General features: G+C 54.5%; 1 protein-coding gene across 1 annotated transcript; it reads right to left on the bottom strand.

Annotated features, from left to right (window-relative positions):
- Nucleotides 1-2,596: 2,596 nt before the first annotated feature.
- SEMA6C (semaphorin 6C) lies at nucleotides 2,597-18,758 on the bottom strand. Its single transcript, XM_087943346.1, is given in 19 exon segments — nucleotides 2,597-4,800; nucleotides 4,802-5,721; nucleotides 9,671-9,817; nucleotides 11,279-11,329; nucleotides 11,644-11,699; nucleotides 12,286-12,363; nucleotides 12,719-12,856; nucleotides 13,682-13,855; nucleotides 13,947-14,102; nucleotides 14,661-14,792; nucleotides 14,921-15,138; nucleotides 15,521-15,609; nucleotides 15,761-15,883; nucleotides 16,298-16,388; nucleotides 16,570-16,671; nucleotides 16,765-16,821; nucleotides 17,542-17,599; nucleotides 18,165-18,282; nucleotides 18,588-18,758. Coding segments are annotated over 19 exon segments (3,096 nt in total). The 5' UTR covers nucleotides 18,691-18,758; the 3' UTR covers nucleotides 2,597-4,515.
- Nucleotides 18,759-19,953: the final 1,195 nt, after the last annotated feature.

The raw sequence follows: 19,953 nt of genomic DNA on the forward strand, positions 1-19,953 counted from the left end.
GAACCTCCACCCCAAATTCCTGGCTCTTCCTTTGTTGCACCCACAAAGGTAGACTGCCCCTGAGGTCAGAGGCTCTCCGACTTTTGCATAGGGCAGGGGCCCCCCTCGCAATCCAGCATCCTGCTTACAAGAGCTGGCCAGATGTTGTGTAGCAAGAACCACTCCGTAACTCTTCTCCTCCTTTGCTGCTTTCCACCAATACAAGTGCAGGAAGGCAGGAAAATTCTTAAAAATGGCCTCCTTGCTCCCTTCGCCTCCCTCTGCCCAGCCCCGATGGGCAAGCTCCCAAGTCATCAACCACATCTGTAGGCCTCTTGGCATAAAGAGAGAGGAGGAAGAAACATCTGGCAACTTCGCGCACGCACACACACAGAGGTCTAACTTGGTACTGTCTCCCCAGTTTTGCAGGAAGTTTTGACCGTATTAATTCCGAAGAGCAGCGAAAACTGAATGCTGATGTTTAACACCAGCCAGCAAAGAAGCTGGTGTGTGTGTGTGTGTGTGTGTGTGTGTGTGTGTGTGTTTGTTGTTCCCCTCCCCCCTCCAGCCTTTGGATTTCATATCCAGGCTTTGGAAATTGAATCTAAACTTCCTTTTGCTCTGCAACCCATTGAAGAAGAGAACAGGAGACTAATCGCCCAGCAAGGGAAAATTCTATTAGGGAATTTTCTGCAAAACCCACCAGCTTGGGCAAAAAAACCCTTTTTTCTCCTCTCCAGATGTGGATTCAGCGTTGTGTGTCCCGGCTGCTGTTTTTGAGGGGTCTGCGAAGGGAAGTTGTCCAGGCTTCGTAGGAGAAAAAGCGACGTTGGGGATCTGGTGAGCGTGTGGCAATGTTGGGAAAGTTGGGGTGTGGATGATGGGCGCAAGAGTTGCAGGCGGCTATCCTTGCCTTTTCTACGCAACCATCTCTGAATCTATCGCAGGAGCCCTCAATGGCTTCGCCAGCTGTGCGGCACCTCTGGCGTTGTCTGAATAGAAATGGTTTAAACAGCTGCCTTGGCTAAGGATCGGCTCTTGCTTCTCTTAGCTTCTCTTAGACTGTCCGTCTCCCTTGGGAAGACAGTCCCCATCGTGCACTGCCGGACTACAACTCCCAAAAGCCGGGGAACGTGATGTGGCAGGGCCGTTGCAGCCAACCCACCGAAGGACACCTCAATTTCCTCACCTTTGGAAGACGGCAAAGCCAACCGAGCTCTGGGGTTGCTCTAACCGCAGTTTGGAAAGTCCAAATTGAAACCATGAGGTCATTTCTGGCACAGCTCAGGTGTTTCTTTTGGGGTGGGGGCTGTTTCCTCTCCTCAGCCACCTGCCCAATTTGGGGAGGGGGGTGTCCGTTAAGAGGAAGCAAGGAGTAAGAGACAGGAGGGGGGGAGGAGGGACTGTCTGCTTTAGCAATCAACCATTTTATTCTCCCAGTGAGCCAAGAGTGATGGGGGGGGGGCAGAAGTGGCCAGATGTGCTGCAGAGGCAGGAAGGATGGCGAGCAGAGGCCCGGAAGGCTGCCAGATGTTCAGGGAAGCTGGAAGGGAGGGAGAAACCTTTGCCTAGGGAGACCCCCCCCCTCAACCTGGAAACTTCCTTCCTGGAGTTGTAACCCAACTTAGTTGGAGAGAATCGGTTCAGGGTAAGCAAATTAACCTCCAGACGTTCTGGCCCAATCATGTGGGATGGGAATTGTAGTCCAGATCAATCCCTCGGACTGGACTGGTCTTCCTCCAGATTGTGGTGGGGAGCAAATTCGATCAGGAATCGAAAAGGCCAACAAGAGCGTCACCATGATGCTGGCTTAGCAGGGGGTTGGGCTAGACGACCTCCAAGGTCCCTTAGAGCTCGAGGATTTTACACTGGATGGGGGATAATGGCCCAAGGCCCCACCTCTCTGTGGAAGATGATGGAGGGAGACAGATATCCCTACCCGCCCCCAGCCCCCCCCCCAGAAGAATCAGTTCTTGATGGTAGGAAACGCAACCTGGGGGGAGGGGAAATATTATTGCTTTTTAGGAACACTCCTGTGGTCATCTAGACGGACCGCTGCACTGAAGAAGTCAGGAAGAGCTCCACATGCAGGGACAGTCTACCTTAGAAGTCAGTCCTGAGTGACCAGATGCATCTGAAAAGAAAGTTTGGAGCCTCCATGTTGTCCAGAGGACAGGCTGTCCTCTTTTAGCGACCACAATTGAGACCGATAATTCGGTCATGAAGCGAAGCGGTCACTTAGCGAAACTTCCAACTTTCCTTCGCTTGACCGAGTTGAGAAGTAGCACCAGAGCCAGGATCAGGAGCCCAGGAGCTTCTCCATCCTTGTCGTAATGGTGCATGGACGCTAAACAGGGCGCTGGGAACGCCCATTGTGTAGACACACTCGTCTTCAAGCACACCCATCAGGCTCTACACAAACACACACACACACACAAACACACCAGTGTTGGCCTGTGCAGGCTGCAAACGTCCCCGCTGGGTCTCCGTTCTGAACGGGGCGAATTCAAACCCCGTTTTAATTATTCAGCCTTCGTTGGGACCGAATTCGGTGCTGGTTTTCCATTATTATTATTTTTTACTTCACTTATACGAAGTTAAAACAATGAAATATACACATATATTAATACTTTATGTACATTTTTTTTAGAAAATAAAAGTGCTGCAAGGAAGAACTTTCCACACACACGCTCCAAACTCCCCCCCCCCCGCCCTCCCCCCAAATATCCTGCCCACGTGGATTAAAAAAAACAAACAAACCAGAAAACGGCTTTCCAGCCCTCGGTGCGTTTCTCCGGATGGCACTTTGCAAAATATTTTTTTAAAAAAATGGGTTGACAGATTCTCCCTTCCTCCCCTTGGGTCACCCACCCCTCCCTATATTGGAGAGGGGCAGATTTGCAAGTACAACATCAAAAGAATTTAAACCCCCCTCTGGTTTTACAAATCTTTTTTTTTTTTTTATTTTAAGGAGGCATATTTTTTTCCCCCTTTTGTTTTTGCAAGCCACCGCTGTGGAAAAGCTCCTCTCTGATTTTGGAGCCTGTGGGAAAACACCTGTACATTATTTTCATTGTTCGTGGGGACACCGTCTTGGAGATGAGTTTACAAGCCTCTTTGTGGACTAGCTCCTTGGGCAGGCTGAGTTTGACAAGCTGGGGCTTCCAAACTCAAGCCAGCCAAGAAATCGAGGCGTAGGTGAGCAGGATGAACCAGGCCGGCCCACAGGCAAAAATTCTGCCCGATTGAGGGGTGGGGTGGGGTAACTTGAGAAGAAAATTTGGGGACACCCCCCCTGCCCCCCCAGGTACATATAATTAGATCTTCATCGGAGTCTCTCCGCCCCCAAATGGAAGCGGGGAGACTTTAGAAAAAGAAGAGAGGTCAACATTGGTTACAAGGAAGAACGCCGGCCAGGAGGGGCTGCTTGGGGGCCCAGAGAGGACCCTGAAGTTGTTCCCTCCCCGGAGGGAAGGGCTGCGAGTTCAAGTCCGGCCAAGGCTCATTTGTCAAAAGGCCATCCAAGCAACAGGAGCTGCTGTAATCTGCCCTTTTGGGAGAAAAACACACACACAAATACCAAAAGTGCTACAAAAACGGGCTGGGGGGGAGCCACCTTTGCACCCACCCCCTCCCCACGAAGCAAACACGGTTCTTTAACCCCATAAAAGGGGCAGGAGGTCCAGCCTGACCCGAGTTCAGATCATCCGGAGTCCTTTGAGCATCATCACTCCCGATTGGGACAGCCCGTTTGTTCTCTGGAAATGCCCACCACTCTCCAGCCGGCTGCACACAGGGACACACCCAGCCACCCCCATTTGAAAAGGATGAGCCCCCCCCCCCGAAACCTGCCCTGGGACCCCTCCCGTTCCCTCCCTCCCCTTTCGCTCCACAGGGTGAAATCCACCCGTTGAACATTTCAAGTTTTTGCAAAATGTGAACCTTGAGTTTGGAGTCCTTCGGCCCCGTGGCGGAATCGAAACATGACCGTTTGCAGGTTGACCGTGGCGGAGGGGAGGAGGAGGAAGGGGCCCCCCAGGGACCCCCCATTCCTGGCTGGTTGCTCGAATGGGTCTCTGCTCCCCCGGAGGATCTGGGCCCAAGCACTTTGCCAGCCTTTGGAAGCAGCCTTGGGTGCCCGCTGGCAGGGCGCGAGCGAGCCAGGACGGGCATCCTGGGTGGAGATTTCTTGCATAAGGAATGGGTGAGGGTGGGCCCTGCCGAGGCGTCCGCCTTCGAGGCCTCACCCGTGAGGTAGGCAGGAACGGCCAGCTTTGCTACTTTGGGGGCCCTTTGGGGCCCCCCGGAGGCCGAGGAAGCTTCTGGAAGCATCTCGCAGGAAGAGAGAAGGAAGCAGGTGTCCGTCCAGCCGAGCCCCACCGGTGCCACCTGCGCGGGACCTTCCCTTACACAAGGCACACTCGGGTTGTTAATCCCTGCGGGTGGACGTGGCCGAAGGGGACCTTCTCAGAGCGGCCGGCTCTGGGTTCGAGAGAGAGAGAGAGACACGCACGCACGCTTCTCCTTCCGTGGGGCTCAATAGTGGAAAGGGCCGGAGGGCTGGGCGGGCGGAGAGGAAGGCTGGAAGAGAGCCTCTGGGGTCATGCCCGGCTTGATCAGCGAGACGGACCGCCGGATGCCACCCCCGTGGCTGGGCAGCGGCCCCTGGTCGCCGTAGCTGTGCTGCCTGGCCAGGAAGATGGCATGGTGGTGGCCCTCTTGGGGCACGGAGCTCCCCGTGGAGTGCATGCGGGTCAGGAGGGCTGGGGGCAGCCTCCCCGCCTGGCCCATGTGTTGGCGCATCAGCAGCCCCCCGCCGCCCCCCACCCACGTTCACCAGCTTCGGGGCGCCACAGAGGGAATGTCTGTGGGCGATGGAGCGCCCGCCTCCTTTGTCCAGGCCCAAGGGCAGCGGAGCGTCCGGAGGGATGTCCAGCCGCCGAGGCAGCGTGGAGGTGTTGTAATAGGGGGCGCCCTCCAGGTTGGGCACCTTCGGCTGCACCCGGTTGGCAAAAGCCACGGCCGAAGGCGGGAAGGCGGCTGGCACGGAGGCCCCAGCCCCGTGGAGGTGCTTCAGCAGCTCTTCCAGGGTGGTGACCTCCATGCCTTTGGGCGGCGGGGAGGGACGCACCAGCACCCGCTCCGAGTTGGAGATCTTCTTCTCGTCCAGGTAGCCCCCCAGCGGGGTGTCGTAGCCATGCAGGGGCCCGGGGACCCCTCCCGGGCCGGGAAAGGAGAAGGTGTTGGGCACAGGGGCATGGAAGGGCATCCCCGGGGCATCCTTGGCGTTATTGAAGTTCTGGTTTTTCTCCCACTGGTTCCGGATGGCCTTCATGTTCTTGACCGGCAGCTCGGGCGTGGACTCCGGGGTGGGCAAGGCGGACAGCTCGGGGTGCTCTCGGACGCCGGGCTTGGCCGGGGCGCTGGGCAGCTCCTTCTCGCTGGGCAGCAGGGTGGTGTAGAGCTGAGGGGCGGCCGTCTCCATCAGCCCGTCCTTGGCCTGGCCGCCTTCCAGCAGGGCGTTCATCTTGGCCAGGCTGCGCAGGGAGAGCGGGCGCTGGAGGCCATTCTCGGGGTCCTTGCCGGGGTGCTTGGCGCGCTGCAGGCTGTGGCTGCAATAGCAGGAGACGAGCAGGCCGGAGAGGAAGGCCCCCAGGAGGAAAGCCACGAAGACGCAGCCGATCAGGAAGGTGAAGTGGACCGACTTGGCGCTGTCCTTCGCCTCCGACTCCTGCCTCACGCCTGAACCCGCAGCCAGCGGGGAGAGAAGAAACGGGGGTCAGGCGCTCTCCCCACGAAGACCAAACGCCCCGCCGGGTCTCCGTCCCAGCTGAGCCAAGATCTCCAGGCCTTCCCAAGCCATGCAGGGGTGTCCCCACCCCCACCCCGACATTCCTGGGGCGCAGCTGCTTTTCCGTGCCCGCAGGGACCCCAGGGGAGGATCAAACGGAGGACCAGGGATGGCAATGAGGTGGAGGTGTTAGTAGGACGGAGCAGGCTGGGCGTAAAGGCTCCCGAGATGCAGCAGGAGAAACAGGAAACTGAGATGGTGCAGGAAGACGACCCACTAATTCTCTCTTACACACACACACACACACACACACACCGGCCATTGCTGCGCCTCCAAACTTTCTCGAGGGGCCAGGATGCTCGGGAAGGCAGCCATCGGGCTTCACCCCCAAGAAAGCAAGCCAATGTTGGCTTGCACAGTCCTTGCAAAGGTTCAACCTCCTGGGTTGCCCTGAGCACACCAAGAACCACTTCTGGATCCATCCGGAGGTGCCAAGGACCAGCACCAGGACAGGAAGGCAGAACCTTGCAACGGGGGTGTGTGGGGGTGTGCGCACAGGCGTGTTTACACACCCAGTGCAAGGTAGAGGGTTGATCCAGCCTAAAACCTGGGTGGCTAAAACCAAAGGGGAATGGAAACCCCTGGCTTATCAAGAGCTCCCTGTTCCCAAAACCAGGGAGAAATTCACCCCCAGAAGGATAAAAACGGGCTGCACCTTTTCAGGGAAGGTGGAACGGTGAAAAAAACTCTGCTGCTGATTAAAAATACCTTACAGAGGCAGTTCTCCCCCCCCCCTTTAAAAGCACAACCGAGTTTAATGAGCTCGCTTCTTTTAAATTGTGCAAATGGTACAATTACATAATATGGAGATTCAATTAAAGGCAGCCAAACAGGGCAACAGAGCCCTCATTTATGCCACCCTTGTAATGACCCAGAATAATGTAATCCTGTTTCACGGGGGGTGGGGTGGGGAGAATATCTTGATTTTCGCTGTTCCCCGGGTGGAAAATTAAACTGGCTGACGTCACCCTTCCCTCTCCGCCCTGGGATCTAGAGACGGAACGCAAATGTCATTCCTGCATCGCTAATTTGGTTATATCGATTTTTAGAGGGAGGAAAAGTAGAATATTTTTGCTTCCTTGTTTCTTTCACCTGAACCTCTCACAGCAGTCTATGAATTGCCACCTGTACCTTTAAGGACCAAACCCAGCAACTTAAAAATCATTTTTATCACTTACATTTCTTTCTCTCTGCTTTCTGAATCCCCCCCCCCCCAGATTAAAACAAGAGTAACGGTACAGTAGATACAAAAACCCACTGCTTTTATTCGCAGGACGATCAGCAAAACAGAAAGACGTAGTGATCGCATTCATACAGCACACGAAACCTGGCTAAAGTTAACCTGGTTTGTTTTATTTGTGACTTGGTGTGCTGGCAAAATTCCAACCCATTTGGATGGCTAAACGGATGAACCCAGAAAACGGCATATTTAACCTGCTTGCAGGACTCACCCAGAAAATGGGTGAGTTCAGCAAGGAGGTTAAATGCATCATGTGAACGCAGCCAGTGTGTACAAAGCTTGCACAGACAGCTCATGTGCAAGAGGGAGTGTGCCAGAAACGCTGCATAAAAGCGTTGGCGAGAGTGGGTTTTTTGTGTGTGCACGTGTTTTCAATTAAAAGAGGTTGAGCTGCTTTGCCTCCAAGGTGGCGTGTAGCTGGTTTGCCAATGTGGAAAAGGAATTAAAAACGGAGGGAAGGGTAGTATTTGGGGAGGGGGCCCGAGACGGTGAGTGGGAGACAAGTAGGAAAACAGAGGAAGGGGCCAAGGAGACGGCCGAAGGAGCGAGCCAAAGCACCAGGAAAGGGAAAAATGTTGGGAGGGAGGAAGAATGGCTGGACCTCTTTGTGTGTAAGTGTGCAAATGTGACACCAGATTCGTGAAGCCAGACACCACCAGCCCCACAGCCCTGCAGGCCCCTGAGTGGCTGGTTGGCATCCAGAAAAATGCCTTAAGATCTGGGGGGGGGGGGGGTGGAAAGAGGAACTATGAACTATGAAACACAGTTGGAAAAAAAGCTCTTTCTTTGTGGGTCATTTGTGCCTTTTTCAACTCACACGTTTCCTAGGCTAACAAGGGCCCTGCGGTTTTGTTTGGTTTTGTTTTTCTTCCCCCATTTGCAACCAAGACTTGGAACCCACTCAGATTTCCAGCAAACTGCAAACATTTCCACAATCTGTCTGGAAACTTGATTTCTGGAGGTGTTTTTGTTTTTCAAGATTTTTAGAAATGTTTTCTTTTTCCAGTTGAACTTTCGGGACACTTCCGATATGGATAGGAATCGGCCCTGTGCCTCCGTTCTCCACGGACCCGATGGGTTAAGTTTGACTTTTTAAAAATTTATGTATATAAAAAAGTTCAGGAAAATGTTTTAGCCCTGGAAATCGGATCCTTGGAAATTAGAACTGTAGCCCCATAAATCTGGACGCCGTCAAAACGCAAAGAGAAGCAATTTCGCTTTTTAAAGGTTTCAGCTGTTAAATGCATTTTCAATCAGCCAGAATTTTTTCACAAAGCTTTTTCAAGACTCTGTGTGTGTGTGTGTGTGTGTGTGTGTGTGTGTGTGTGTGTGTGTGTTTTGGGGGATTTTTTTTGGTGGTGGTGAGGAAGAGATAATTTTCCATTCTCAATTTTGTTTGGCAGTGGCTTTTCTCTTGCGCTCCAGACCAGAAAAAAAATTAGTAGCTTGCAAAGTTTGGTGCCAACTCTGCAGACGTTTTATCAATCGCGGAATGTTTTATCGCCTCCTTTGCGAGGTAATAAAAGGGCTTTTTTTAAAAAAAAAAATCAGAGTTTTGGGGGGAGGTGAGAGAGCTGGAGATCAGGAAGGGAAAAAAAAAAAAAAGAAATCCACCAGTTTTATCTTGCTTGCCACAGCTTCCCCTGGTTTCTAGACAAAGCAACGTCTGGGGAATTTTATTTCTTCCCCCCCAAGCGCGTCTAAAGCAGCAAATTTCCACTGCACAAACTGTGCACAATGGCTCAGTTTGTGGAGAATGAGGTTGCAAGTTTTTCGGTCAATGCAAAACACCTGCAGACGGTTTCACCACAACACGCTACAACCCCCAACCACCCTCGAGATGTGTCGGGTCCTATTCCGAGAACATGCCCATCCTGAACAGCGGAGGAGGGTGGAAACGATAACCCCAAAGAGGTAGGGAAAGTTGGCCACCTGGCCACCGCCAACCCAAAACCTCCTAGCTTCGTGGCTGGCAAGGGAAATTTTGCAAAGCAACACAGGAAGACTCTGGCTGGAGCAAAATACGGACCACGCTGAAGTCACCACAATGGGAAGCGAATGCAGACGATAAGCAATCACAACAGGAACCCACAATGTTGGCTGGTTTGCAGGAGAAAAATTCAGCCCCTAAAATCTGAATATCCAGGCTTTCTGGTGAGGACAGCAAAAAAAACCATTCCACCTAACAATGGCTTTGGATTACAGCCCCCATGATTCTTAGCCTACTAGCAGTGGAGGGTGGGGTCTGTAGTCCCAACAAGAGAGAAAAAGACCTGGGTGGTGTTTGGCTGTGCAGGTTTTCTCCGCTCAGCGGGTGTGAAATAGCGCCAGGCTGGGTCCTTCCTTTGCAGGCAGGGGCATCTCACAATCCCCCCCCCCGCTGTCCCCTGTGCTTTCAGAGAGGTCAGAGGGCACCTTTGGGAGACCCCCCATGCTCCCCATGGCACATGCAGTGCGCAGGTCCAACGGTGCACAGCCTTCGCTCGCTCGCATGCCCCGACGTTCCAGGTCGTGGGTTAGATATTCCTGCCTGCTTTAAGTTAGTGTACTCGTGCGGGCAAGCATTATTTGGGGTGGGGGGAAGAGGAGCACCTCCTTACCCTGCGTGCTCACAGCCACGTGGAGGGTGAAACGGGGGTCCCCCACACCAGGGGCTGGGTGGGCGCCGGGAGCCAAGCTAGCGGAGGGAGAGCCCGGGGGCGCCTGGGAGAAGAGCCCGGAAGACGCCGGGGTGGTCTGAGCATCTCCTGCATCAGCAGTGACAAACACACCGTCAGGATTGAGCCTGTCACGCCCCCACGCCACGCCAAGAGCCGGTTGCACAGAGAGCTGCCTGCAACCTCAACCACAACCCTGCAGGGTAGGCTCAGACATTTTATAGACCAAAAGCAGGGGTCTCCAACCTTGGCCACTTTAAGACTTGTGGACTTCAACTCCCAGAATTCCTCAGCCAACCTTGGCCATTTTAAGACTTGAGGACTTGAAGTCCCCAAGTCTTAAAGTGGCCAAGGTTGGAGACCCCTGACCTGAGGGATTTGAACCCTGCTCCATCCCAGCATACTTGTGAGAAGGATAAAGGGCTCAATGAAGCCCCACAAGCAAGGGAGGTTTGCAAGCATTGGGGAGGGGGACTTAGGGTGGGCCCAAAGATCCCAACCGCCTCATGCAGGAGGAAAATGGAAAGAGCATTTTGGGGTGCTAAGAAATACCCTCCTCTGCCTTCCTTCCCCCTAAGATTCCCCGCCTCAGCCGCTTCCTTTAGCACTCTAATGATACCCCCCCCCACCCTTCTCAGTCTCTCTCTCTCTCTCTCTCTCTCCTCCCCCCCCAATTCAATCAAGGGAATTTGCTCCCCTGCTGTGCAATTAATGGACTTGCTTAGGGATTTAATTGCCTTCCTTCCAAGGGATTAACTTCACAGTTGCCCAGTTGGGAGGAAGCGGGAGGGGAGGGGAGGGAGGGGAAGAGACCCCTCCAGTGATCCTGGCTGGAGGAGTATGGGGGGGTGGGCTGCCCCCCTTTTCTCCCCAGCAAAGCAACGGGGTGGGGGCACTGATCATTCACCAAAGACAGAAAGCAAGAAATGGTGTGCCTGGTTTGTGGTCCCTTGGCATCCTCACCACGCCAGCAATGGCCCCCCCGTCTTCTTTGCAGAGGCTGCCCCCCCTCCCCAAGAACCTCCACAGACCCCCCCACCCCCACCCCAAATATTTACAGGCCGCCCATCCTCTTTTGCCCTGGGCTCCCTGGAGGCGCCCGTCCTACCCAAACAGACGAGGGACACGTTTCGCAAGACCATCTTGACTCTGTGAGAGGTGGGGGGGGGGGGGTCCCACTCTTTCCCAGAGGGGAATCTCCCCCACCTTGGCAATTTGGGGAAGTGGAACCAAGCTTGCAGGCTGGGAGAAACTTAACCTGCATGTCTGAAATAGCCATAAATGCCAGTCAATGCCTGTCCGTCCATCACACCCTAAAATGCACCGTTTAGGACAATGACTGTCAAACTTGGGCACTTTACAGAGGGGTGGACTTCTGGCTGGGGAATTCTGGGAGTTGAAGTCCACCCCTCTTTAAAGTGCCCAAGTTTGATTGACACGGGTTTAGGAACGGGGAGATGCGGCCGAAAAGCAGGAAGACATGATGGAAGGAAGGAAGGAAGATGAATGATGGGAAAGCAGGTCTGGGAAAGACAACAGGGGGTTACTGACCATAGGCAGAGTCGCTGAGACTGTCGTGTTCCCCCGTGGAGGTCACACCGTCTGGAATGGAAAGGGGGCAAGTCAGGGGAAGGGACCTTGTGGGTCATCTAGTCCAACCCACCGCCCAAGCGGGAGACCCTACACCATTTCTGACCAATGGCAGTCCAATCTCTTGTTGAAAGTCTCAAGTGATGAAGCTCCCACAACTTCCCAGGGCAACTTCTGTTCCAATGGGTTGATTGTAGGGAATTCAAATTCACATTCAAAGGGAATCATAAGGTGGCTGTAGGGTTTGGCCCACGGGTGGGCATGACACAGGTGGATTTTAGGGGGGGGGTCTTGAGCCAGTTTCTACTTCTCCGAAAATCACCCACCTTGACAATCGGCCGAGGGCTTGGCGGAGTTTTCCAGCTCTTGTTCAAATCCGCTTCTGCAGGGAAGCGAGAGAAGAGATGCCTCGTTAAATTAATTAGCGGCTGCTAATTAGTCAATTGGGCAACATCCAGAAGGGGAGGAAAGCAGCATTCACACCAAGGGCCCAGGACTGACTCCCTTTCTTGGCTCGCTTGGGTTCAGGACTGGCAAACGGGGAGAAGATTGGACCAAGATGGGGTGATGGAGGTTGTGGGAAGGATGATGCTAAGAGAGAGAGAGAGAGAGAGAGAGAGAGAGAGAGAGAAGGGGTCTCTTCGTGTATGCTAAAATTCTGTTTGCTTTTTTTAAAAAATCGAATTTTGTTTTTTAATCTAAGCTGCTCGAAAAGCATGTTTCTAGTCCTCACGGCTGGAAAGGAGGAAAAATGCAAGAAACCCCCCCAACCCAAATTCAAAGTTTTTGCTTTCTAAATTCCAGGCAGAATAAGGAACGGGAGCAGTTGTTTCATTTCAATTTTTAAAACAAAATAAAAATAAAAATAAAAACGAGTTCTTTTTCCAGCATGGATTCAAAGGGAATAAATAAAAGATGAGCGGGATAGGCAACGCTTCAAAGTAATACAATGAGGCCTTTTGGATGACCTGATTTCGTGGCCGAAGTTTGCACAAGTCCCGGAGGGCAGCCAAACGCAGTAGGGATCTCGGGAAGCCAGGCAGCTCCTGCGAGGAGAGAGAAAGAGAGAGAGGAGGAGGGGGAATGTTTGCACTCATGCCCCCCGCTTAGAACTGGGGGTGGGTGGGAGAAATCTGCTCCACAGGGTTGTTGTGCGCACTGACCCCTCCGTGTTTCTCGAAGGAGAAGCACAACTGGAAGGAGGGAGAGGAAGGCTGGGCTCCCTGCTATGGAGCACAATAGAGCCCCCAGAGAGAGGGGCAGTCTATCCTGGTTCTTTCTTCAAACTCCAAAGCCCATGGGTCCCTCCCCTGGACTACAGTTCCACCCTCTCCTCAGGCACCCTTCTCAGGTTCCCACTCGCAGGATAAGGTGAGACGCCGGGCTCCTCGACTCGCCTACCTGCGGCAGGTGCTGTGGGACCCACAGCGGCTGAGGGGCATCTGGACCACGCAGCCGGAGAAGGCCACGTAGAGTGCGTGGTTTACTTTGTCCAGCTGGAGCCCCAGGACCTGTCGGTCCTCACGCTTCACGCTACACCTGGGCAGGTAAGGGAGAGAAGGGCAGGGGTGAATTATCTCGTTCTTGGCAAACTCTCTCTGTGTGTGTATGTGTGTATGTGTGTATGTGTATCTACCTACCTACCTGCCTACCTACCTGCCTACCTACCTGCCTCCCTACCTACTTATTTTTCTAATTATCATCTCATCTATCTAGCATCTTATAGTATCTATCTACCTACATCTCTTTTTAGCCAATCTATCAGTTCTCTCTGTAAACTTTGTCTTTATATTTACTATCATTTCTCTTTCTAATGTTTTTCTATCTATCTATCTATCTATCTATCTATCTATCTATCTATCTATCTATCTATCTATCTATCTATCTAATCTGTCCATCCATCCATCCATTCCCTTTCACACATCTCCCTCTCTATTCTTTCTCTCTATCCCTATCATTCTCTTCTCTATCTATCTATCTATCTATCTATCTATCTATCTATCTATCTATCTATCTATCTATCATCTATCCATCCATCCATCCATCCATCTATCCATCCATCCATCCATCCATCCACCCATATGTTCTGTGTTGTCTTAGGAAACAGGGAGAGAAATGCCAGGGCAAGATGGCGGCTGGAAGGAAGCAGCCTTTGACAAGAAGTGAATTTTTAAAAAAGCAGAATGGGGTTGAAAATGAGCAGAATTCCACCAGAGGCCTGCAAAAGTCACAGGTAGGGGTGTGTGTGTGTGTGTGTCTGAAGCCCGAGGTTCTGCACTGATTTCTAGTTGTCCTTTCTCAACGGCCGGGCAGGAGGGGCCACTGAATCGGGAGGCCAGCGGTGGGCCCTCCGGGGGCTCCTACCGGGAGGGCTGGTAGACGGAGACCTCTTCCAGGAGGAGCGTCTGCACCGTGTGGTTGCCGGCGATCCAGGAGAGCACCTTCAGCACGGCTCCATCTTCTGAGCCTAGGAACAGGACGGTGTTGTTCCGGAAAGGGCCGGCGGAGGGGTCCACGGCCAGGCGGGTCAGCCGGTACCTGCGAGGGAAGGGAGGACGCGGAGAGGTAAGCGGGGCCGCAGTCACCGAGGTGCTTGGGAAGCAAGGCGGCCGAAGGGACCCGCTCCTACCGGCTGGAGGTCTTGGTGAACCAGGGCTGCTCGGCCACGGAGGCCACGGCGTCGTCCAGGAGAGGGTGGGACTTGATGAAGCTCAACGTGGCATCCGGAAAGTCGTTGGAGGTCCGGTACCCTGAGGCTTGGCCCACCCCAGCGCAGCTGCCAGGTCTACAGAGGGAGAGACCACCCCTCCAATAAATGACAGGAGGCAGGAGAGAGAGACGGTGGAGCCCAGCAAGGAGATGTCCTGCTGGCTTTGGAACGCAGCCTTGAGACGCTGAGGACTAGAAGTTTTGCTCTGGTTAGGGAGAAGCGGCTGATGAGGATCCTCGGTTTGCCCTGCAGCATCGGGGGCTCCGTTTCCCCAACTCCCTGTGGCCAGGACTGCCCCCCTCCTTCCCCATCGGTCCTCTGCATTTTTTCAAACTTGGCCTCCAGGCTTTCTAAAAAGCTTCTTTTCATGAGAGGCGGTAACTCAGGGGTCTCCGTGTCTCTTAGGGGCTAGAAACTTGATTGTATAATTTAGTTCGGAGAGATGAGAGGGGAGGGAGGAAGCACACAGTTGGGTCAAAAGAGGTTGGAGGGGAAGTGGAGAGGGGCAGAAGGAAGGGAGGGAGGGAGGGGAGGGAGGGGAGGGAGGGAGGGAGGGAAGGAAGGAGGGAGGGAGGGAAGGAAGGAGGGAGGGAGGGAGGGACGGAGGGAAGGATGGAAGGAAGGAAAAAATACCTGGGGGTCGGGACTTTGTCCTCGGAGATGGGGGTCCAGCCGGCATCCGCGTTTTTTTGCTCTTTGAACCGCCCATCGAAGACCCTCCCCACTTCGTCCATGTCGAAGGTGCAGACGGCTGAGCCGGTGATGCTGGGTCAAAAGGGAGCCCCAAAACAGCCTCAGAATCCCGCCAGTCTCCCCCTCCGCAGGACCTGCACTCGGCTCTCACCCGGCCAAGCGTCCAGACCCAGGCAGGGATTGCGGCCGGCTGAGCTCACCTGTTGGACTGGGTGGTGAAGACGGCGAAGACGGACGGGCGGCCGTTGACCAGGATGACGTCGGTGACGGCCTGGAGGACGTCGAAGTAGAAGAAGGCGTCTCCGGGGACCGAGCAGTTGAGCCGGGCCTTCAGGAAGGAGGTCCAGTACTTCTCCAGCACCCGAGGGGAGCCCCCCATGTCGTTCTTGCAGACCCTCCCCACGCGGGAAAAGATCACCTGGGAGGAAGAGAGGCGGAGGTGAGACCCCCTGAAACCCCTTCCCTGTGCAGGCCTAGCAGAGAACGAAGCGTGCAGAGCAGAGCCTCCGTGTACAGGAGCAGCGTGCTTTGAGTCCCTGTCCAGCGCGAAAAGAGGCTTCCTCAAGGCAGGAAGAAGAGAAGGGCAAGCCCAGGTGGAGCCTCCACAGACAGAGGCAGTCTCTCTTAAGGACAGATGCAGAGGGAACGTTTTGCAGAGCGAATTGGACGAAGTGACTCGAATCCAGTTCGCCAGCGGTCTTTTCACAATCCGGAAGAAGAAGAAGAAGCGGAGGGAGGGGATTCCCACCCCACGGTTCTTCTCCAGGCCCTTCCTGACACGGGGCGACGTGGCCACTCACCCGTCCCAGCGTGGTATATTCCACGGAGATCTCACGGAAGAAGAAATAGACATACTCCCGGTATTCCAGAGCGTGGATGAAATGAGGCTCTGTGGGGAGAAAGCGGTGCTGAGAAACTGGCGGGGGCAAGGATGAGCATTTTCGAAGGGATGGGGTGGGGGGAGGACCCGACAGTCTCTGAGCATGAGCAGAGAGCCAGAGAGGGTGAAGACAGCTTGGGGGGCTCCGAGGCTTCCTCACCTCGTAACCACTTGGAGTCGTATTTGACCGTCCGCAGCACGGGGTTGCGCTCCCCCAGGCTCCGATAGATCACCGCATCGCTGGCTTGGAAGTCGGCTACGGTGGCAGAATAAAGGTTCCCGTCTGGAAAGGAGGCGAGAAGGGGAGGAAATTGGGGGGGCTGGCCAATCAAGGGGTGTCCAGGCTTCCAGGAGCCACTTCCTTATCAGCAGGGGAAGAGAAGCCGGCGTCCGTTGCTGTCAAATCCTTCGTGGTTCCGGTTCCCCATTTTTCCAGCCTCTTTCCCAAGCCCCACCCCCTTAAATCTCCTTGTTCATGGATCGCCCCCCCCCCTCGTTAACTCTATATCCAAATTATTTCGGTGGTTGCCCAGCTCACCCCAGGGACGCCGTCTCCCACGCGGGGGGAAAGAGTTGGGGTGGAGTCGGCGTTTAGCAGGACTTGAAGAAGGCAGAGAAGTGGATTTAGTCTGTGAAACAGCCCTGGGGGTGGGGGTGGGGGGTTACAGAGAGGGGGGTCTTTTAGGGGCAAACCTACCGGCAAAGATGGCCACGTTGGTCTGCTTGGTATCGAAGGGGCATCGCGCCTGGCCGTTCAGCTCCTCGCCTTCCTGTTGAAAGTCGCTGATCTAGCGGCCAAGGGGAAGGGCGGGGTCAATCAAAGCCCCTCCTCCAGGGGAAGAAGCCCCGCCTCTAAAGCCCCCCTCAAAGCCTCCCTCTCCCCAGAGCCTTGATGGAGACCCAGAGCTCCTTCCTAGGCAGTGGGCCGGATGGAGAGTCCCCCCCAAAAAAAGCCTCGCTTGCTCCTACCTTGTACGTCCGGCACACTGGGTGGAAAGCGTTGGTGCCGCAGGCCAGGAGGCTCCGGTCGTTCTTGGGCACCAAAACTTTGATGTAGTTGTAACATTCGTCCTGGGGGGTTGGGAGGGGAAGGTCAGCCCCGATGCCCAGCGGGGGAGGGCAAGGGTGCGGGGAGGGGGTGCCCACTGAATGGGCCGTTCTTACCCGAAGCTTCCCGCGGACGGCACAGTTCTCTACGTCCTGCGTCTTCCAGGTGAGATGCTGGGAAGGAAAGGCGGGAACGTCAGAAGGAGGCAGGGAAACCCGGGTCAGGAAACAACTGCAGTGATTCACTTAAAGACTGGGGCAAGAATGGTCGTAACATGGGCAAAACTCACTGAACACCTGTCTCGCTTAGTAACAGAAATATTGGGCTGTATCATGGTCATAAATCAAGGACGGTTGGTAATGGCATCTTGCAGTCTGTCAGCCTAACCAAAAGCCTCCATTCGGCTAATTTTGGAAATGACCTGGAATCCACCCTCTGCTGCCTTCTAAGACAAGCCAAACTAGGTTTAAATCAGCTGGCTTCTACCTGACATGCGGGGAGGATGATGGTGCTTGTAGTCCAGCAAGAGGCAGAGATTGACCATCAATGCCCAGGTTTCTGTATTTGTAGGCCTGGAAATTGTGCGCACAAAATGTAAAGGGAAAGAGGAAAAAAGGACAAAGGGAGGGAGGAACGTGGGAAAAAAATATCCAAAAACTTGATATTGGGGCACGAACGAAGGAAAATGGAACCCAGAAAAGAAAAACAGCCCCTCTGACAAGCCAATTTTTTCCTGTGGACTTTGAAACAAACTTTCTCGCTGGAAGTCAAACAATAACAACAAAAAAGAACAATATAAAACTTCCTGGAAAACTTTCACAGGCTGGGAGAAAGTGAAAAGGGGGTGACCCTCCCCTCCAAAGGCTGGGCACCAGCAAGGACATCCAGCTCACCCTCTTGGGAGAGAAACTGCTTGCGGTCTGTCCGAGGTCAAAAGCGAAGACGTGGTCCCTAAAATCCAGAAAGGGACAGGAGAGAAAGAGGGAAGGGAGAGAAAGAGAGAAACAAGCCTTAGATTAGCATTTTAAAAAGGTCCAGAGTTGGAAAACAGTTTTGTTATGTGTTTTGGAGCTGGGAAGAGCCCCTGATTTTTAAATCTCCGCATCCAAATTTGGTGGGAAAGGAGAAGAAAAGTAGAGAAACCCCCTCATTCTGGATGCTAATTTCCATTTTCTCAAGCTCTGCCCGAACCGTTCGCTTTTCGCGGTGGGTTCTGCCCCTCTCGGGCAGGGAATTGGTGCGTCTCCTGAAATTTTCAATCGTGCCTGAATTTATGGACCCGCTGCCCACAAACTCACCTTTTGGCCCGGCTTCCTACCCCAGAAAGAGGGTGCCACAGCCACCCCTCCCTCCACCCCCTTTTCTCCTTCTCCACATCTCTGGCATCGGGAGGGAAAATATAGCACTGAACTCTGGAGGTTGCAGGCGGCTCCCCTCCCCTCAAAACTGCTCCCAAGGTCTCACTTTAATGGGAGCTGTGGGGAAGGAAGAGACCCCCCCCTCCTCCCTCGCTTACCGGGCAGCCACGAAGAGCGTCTGGTTAATTTGCAACATGCTTTGGAAGTCCAGGCCCAAAGCAGCGTGGGAGTCATTCTCTCCCGCCAAGCCACGGAAGGAGGGATACAGGTGGGTTCCTGGTGGGGAGAAAACACGATGAAGAGCGTCTGATACGGCCTCCTGCCTTGGGCGGGGAGGGGGGGGAGGGAATGGACTAGAAGATCTCTAAGGCCCCCTCCAGCCCGAGATTCTATCCAAAAGGAGGAAAGGGTTGTGCATAAGCAGGTTTTGGGTTTACAGTGGGGGGTGTGTGAAGGAGGGAAGCCAAACCTGTGATTTTTCTCATGCGAATCCTTTCTCCAGGGGTGGGATCAAGAGAGCGGGGTGGGGCAAGAGGCCCCCAAGGGCCGGCCTGGGGTTGGCAAGGGAGGGAGGGCCTCACCTGCCTCGCTGACCACGTGGAAGGGAGCCAGGTCTTTGGGGAAGGAAGACGCCGCCGACGCCAGGAAGAGAAACAGAGCAGGCAGGGGAGAGGTCAGGACCATCCTTTCCAGGGGGGCCGAGGGGATCCGGGGCGGCCGGAGGGAGCCTACGAGTCCAGCATGCTCCCACCCTGCAAGAGGAGGATTGGCGTCTCAACGTCCGGGGGGGGGGGCACAAAAAGGAAAGACACGGGGCCTTCTCGGTGGTGGCTCCCCAAAAGGGCACTTGATCCCCCCCAGAACGGCTCAGCGGGATCTCCGAGGGCTGCAACTCCCACCTGAAGCAGCAGCAGCAGCAGCCAGCCTCCCCCCAACCCAGATACTCCAGAACCCTTGGACTACAGCTCCCATCATCCACAATCAGCCTGGCCGGATGGCTTTGCAGAAAAGGAGCTGTTTCCACCGGCTCTCTGGACAAAGCAGAGATTAACGGAAGGCCAGTTTAAGGCGCCCTCCGGTTCCAGCCTTCCAGCTACAATAAACAGCTTTCCCAGGAAAACCTCTCAGCTTTCCCAAGGGAATTTCCTCCCCACAAGGATTTCTCTCCGCCCTCCCCAGGTCATTACCAGCCTCCCTTCTGGGGAGGGGGTGAGCAGGGGAGGGCAGAGGCACCTGGGCAACGTCATAAAGGAGGAAGCGCAGGGCACTCTTGACGTGTGTGCGGTCTCCCTTGGGCACTGGCGGGCAAGAGAAACCCCAGGTGGGGTGCCAGGGAATTCCGGGGGAGGGGGCAGAGCAGCCCCTTCCACAGCAAAATCTCTGCCCCTCCCCCAACTGGATGGAAGTGGCTGGATTTGGGCAGAGCTCGACCTGTCCCTGGTCTTGGGAAGGGATGAACAACCGTGCCACTAACTTACCAACTGCAGAGATTCACTTAACGACCCCCAACCTACCCCCTCCTCCACAAGATGGCTGAGATCCAGGCCAGAAGAGAGGCGTGAAAGACAAAGACGTGCCTACCTCGCAGGGCTGTTGTGAAGCCAAGGAGGCCCGTTGGCTAACGGGGTGGGCAGGGGCAGCATCCGATGCCGGGAAGGAAGTGAAACAGGATTTGTAGCATCCTGGACGATGCCAGGCGCTATAAATAGTGGGAAAGGAGACACCCGCTTTGGCCACTGGTGGCCACCATGGGAGGGTGTGTGTGTGTGTGTGTGTGTGATATTTATGGAGGCAACACTCATGCTGTGCAGGAAAGGGCAGGTCGCGCTGCCAAGAGGTTTCCCAAAAGAAAAGGGCAAACCGATTCCCAACCCCAGAGAAGAGATAAGGCTTGGTTTTTCAAGCGCAAACAAAACCCAGACAGGTTTCTAGTCCTCAGGACGGAGC

The sequence above is a fragment of the Notechis scutatus genome, chromosome 14 (assembly GCF_049901735.1).
Source record: "Notechis scutatus isolate UNSWTSFEM ecotype Mainland chromosome 14, rNotScu1.2, whole genome shotgun sequence".
NCBI classification, from domain to species: domain Eukaryota; kingdom Metazoa; phylum Chordata; class Lepidosauria; order Squamata; family Elapidae; genus Notechis; species Notechis scutatus.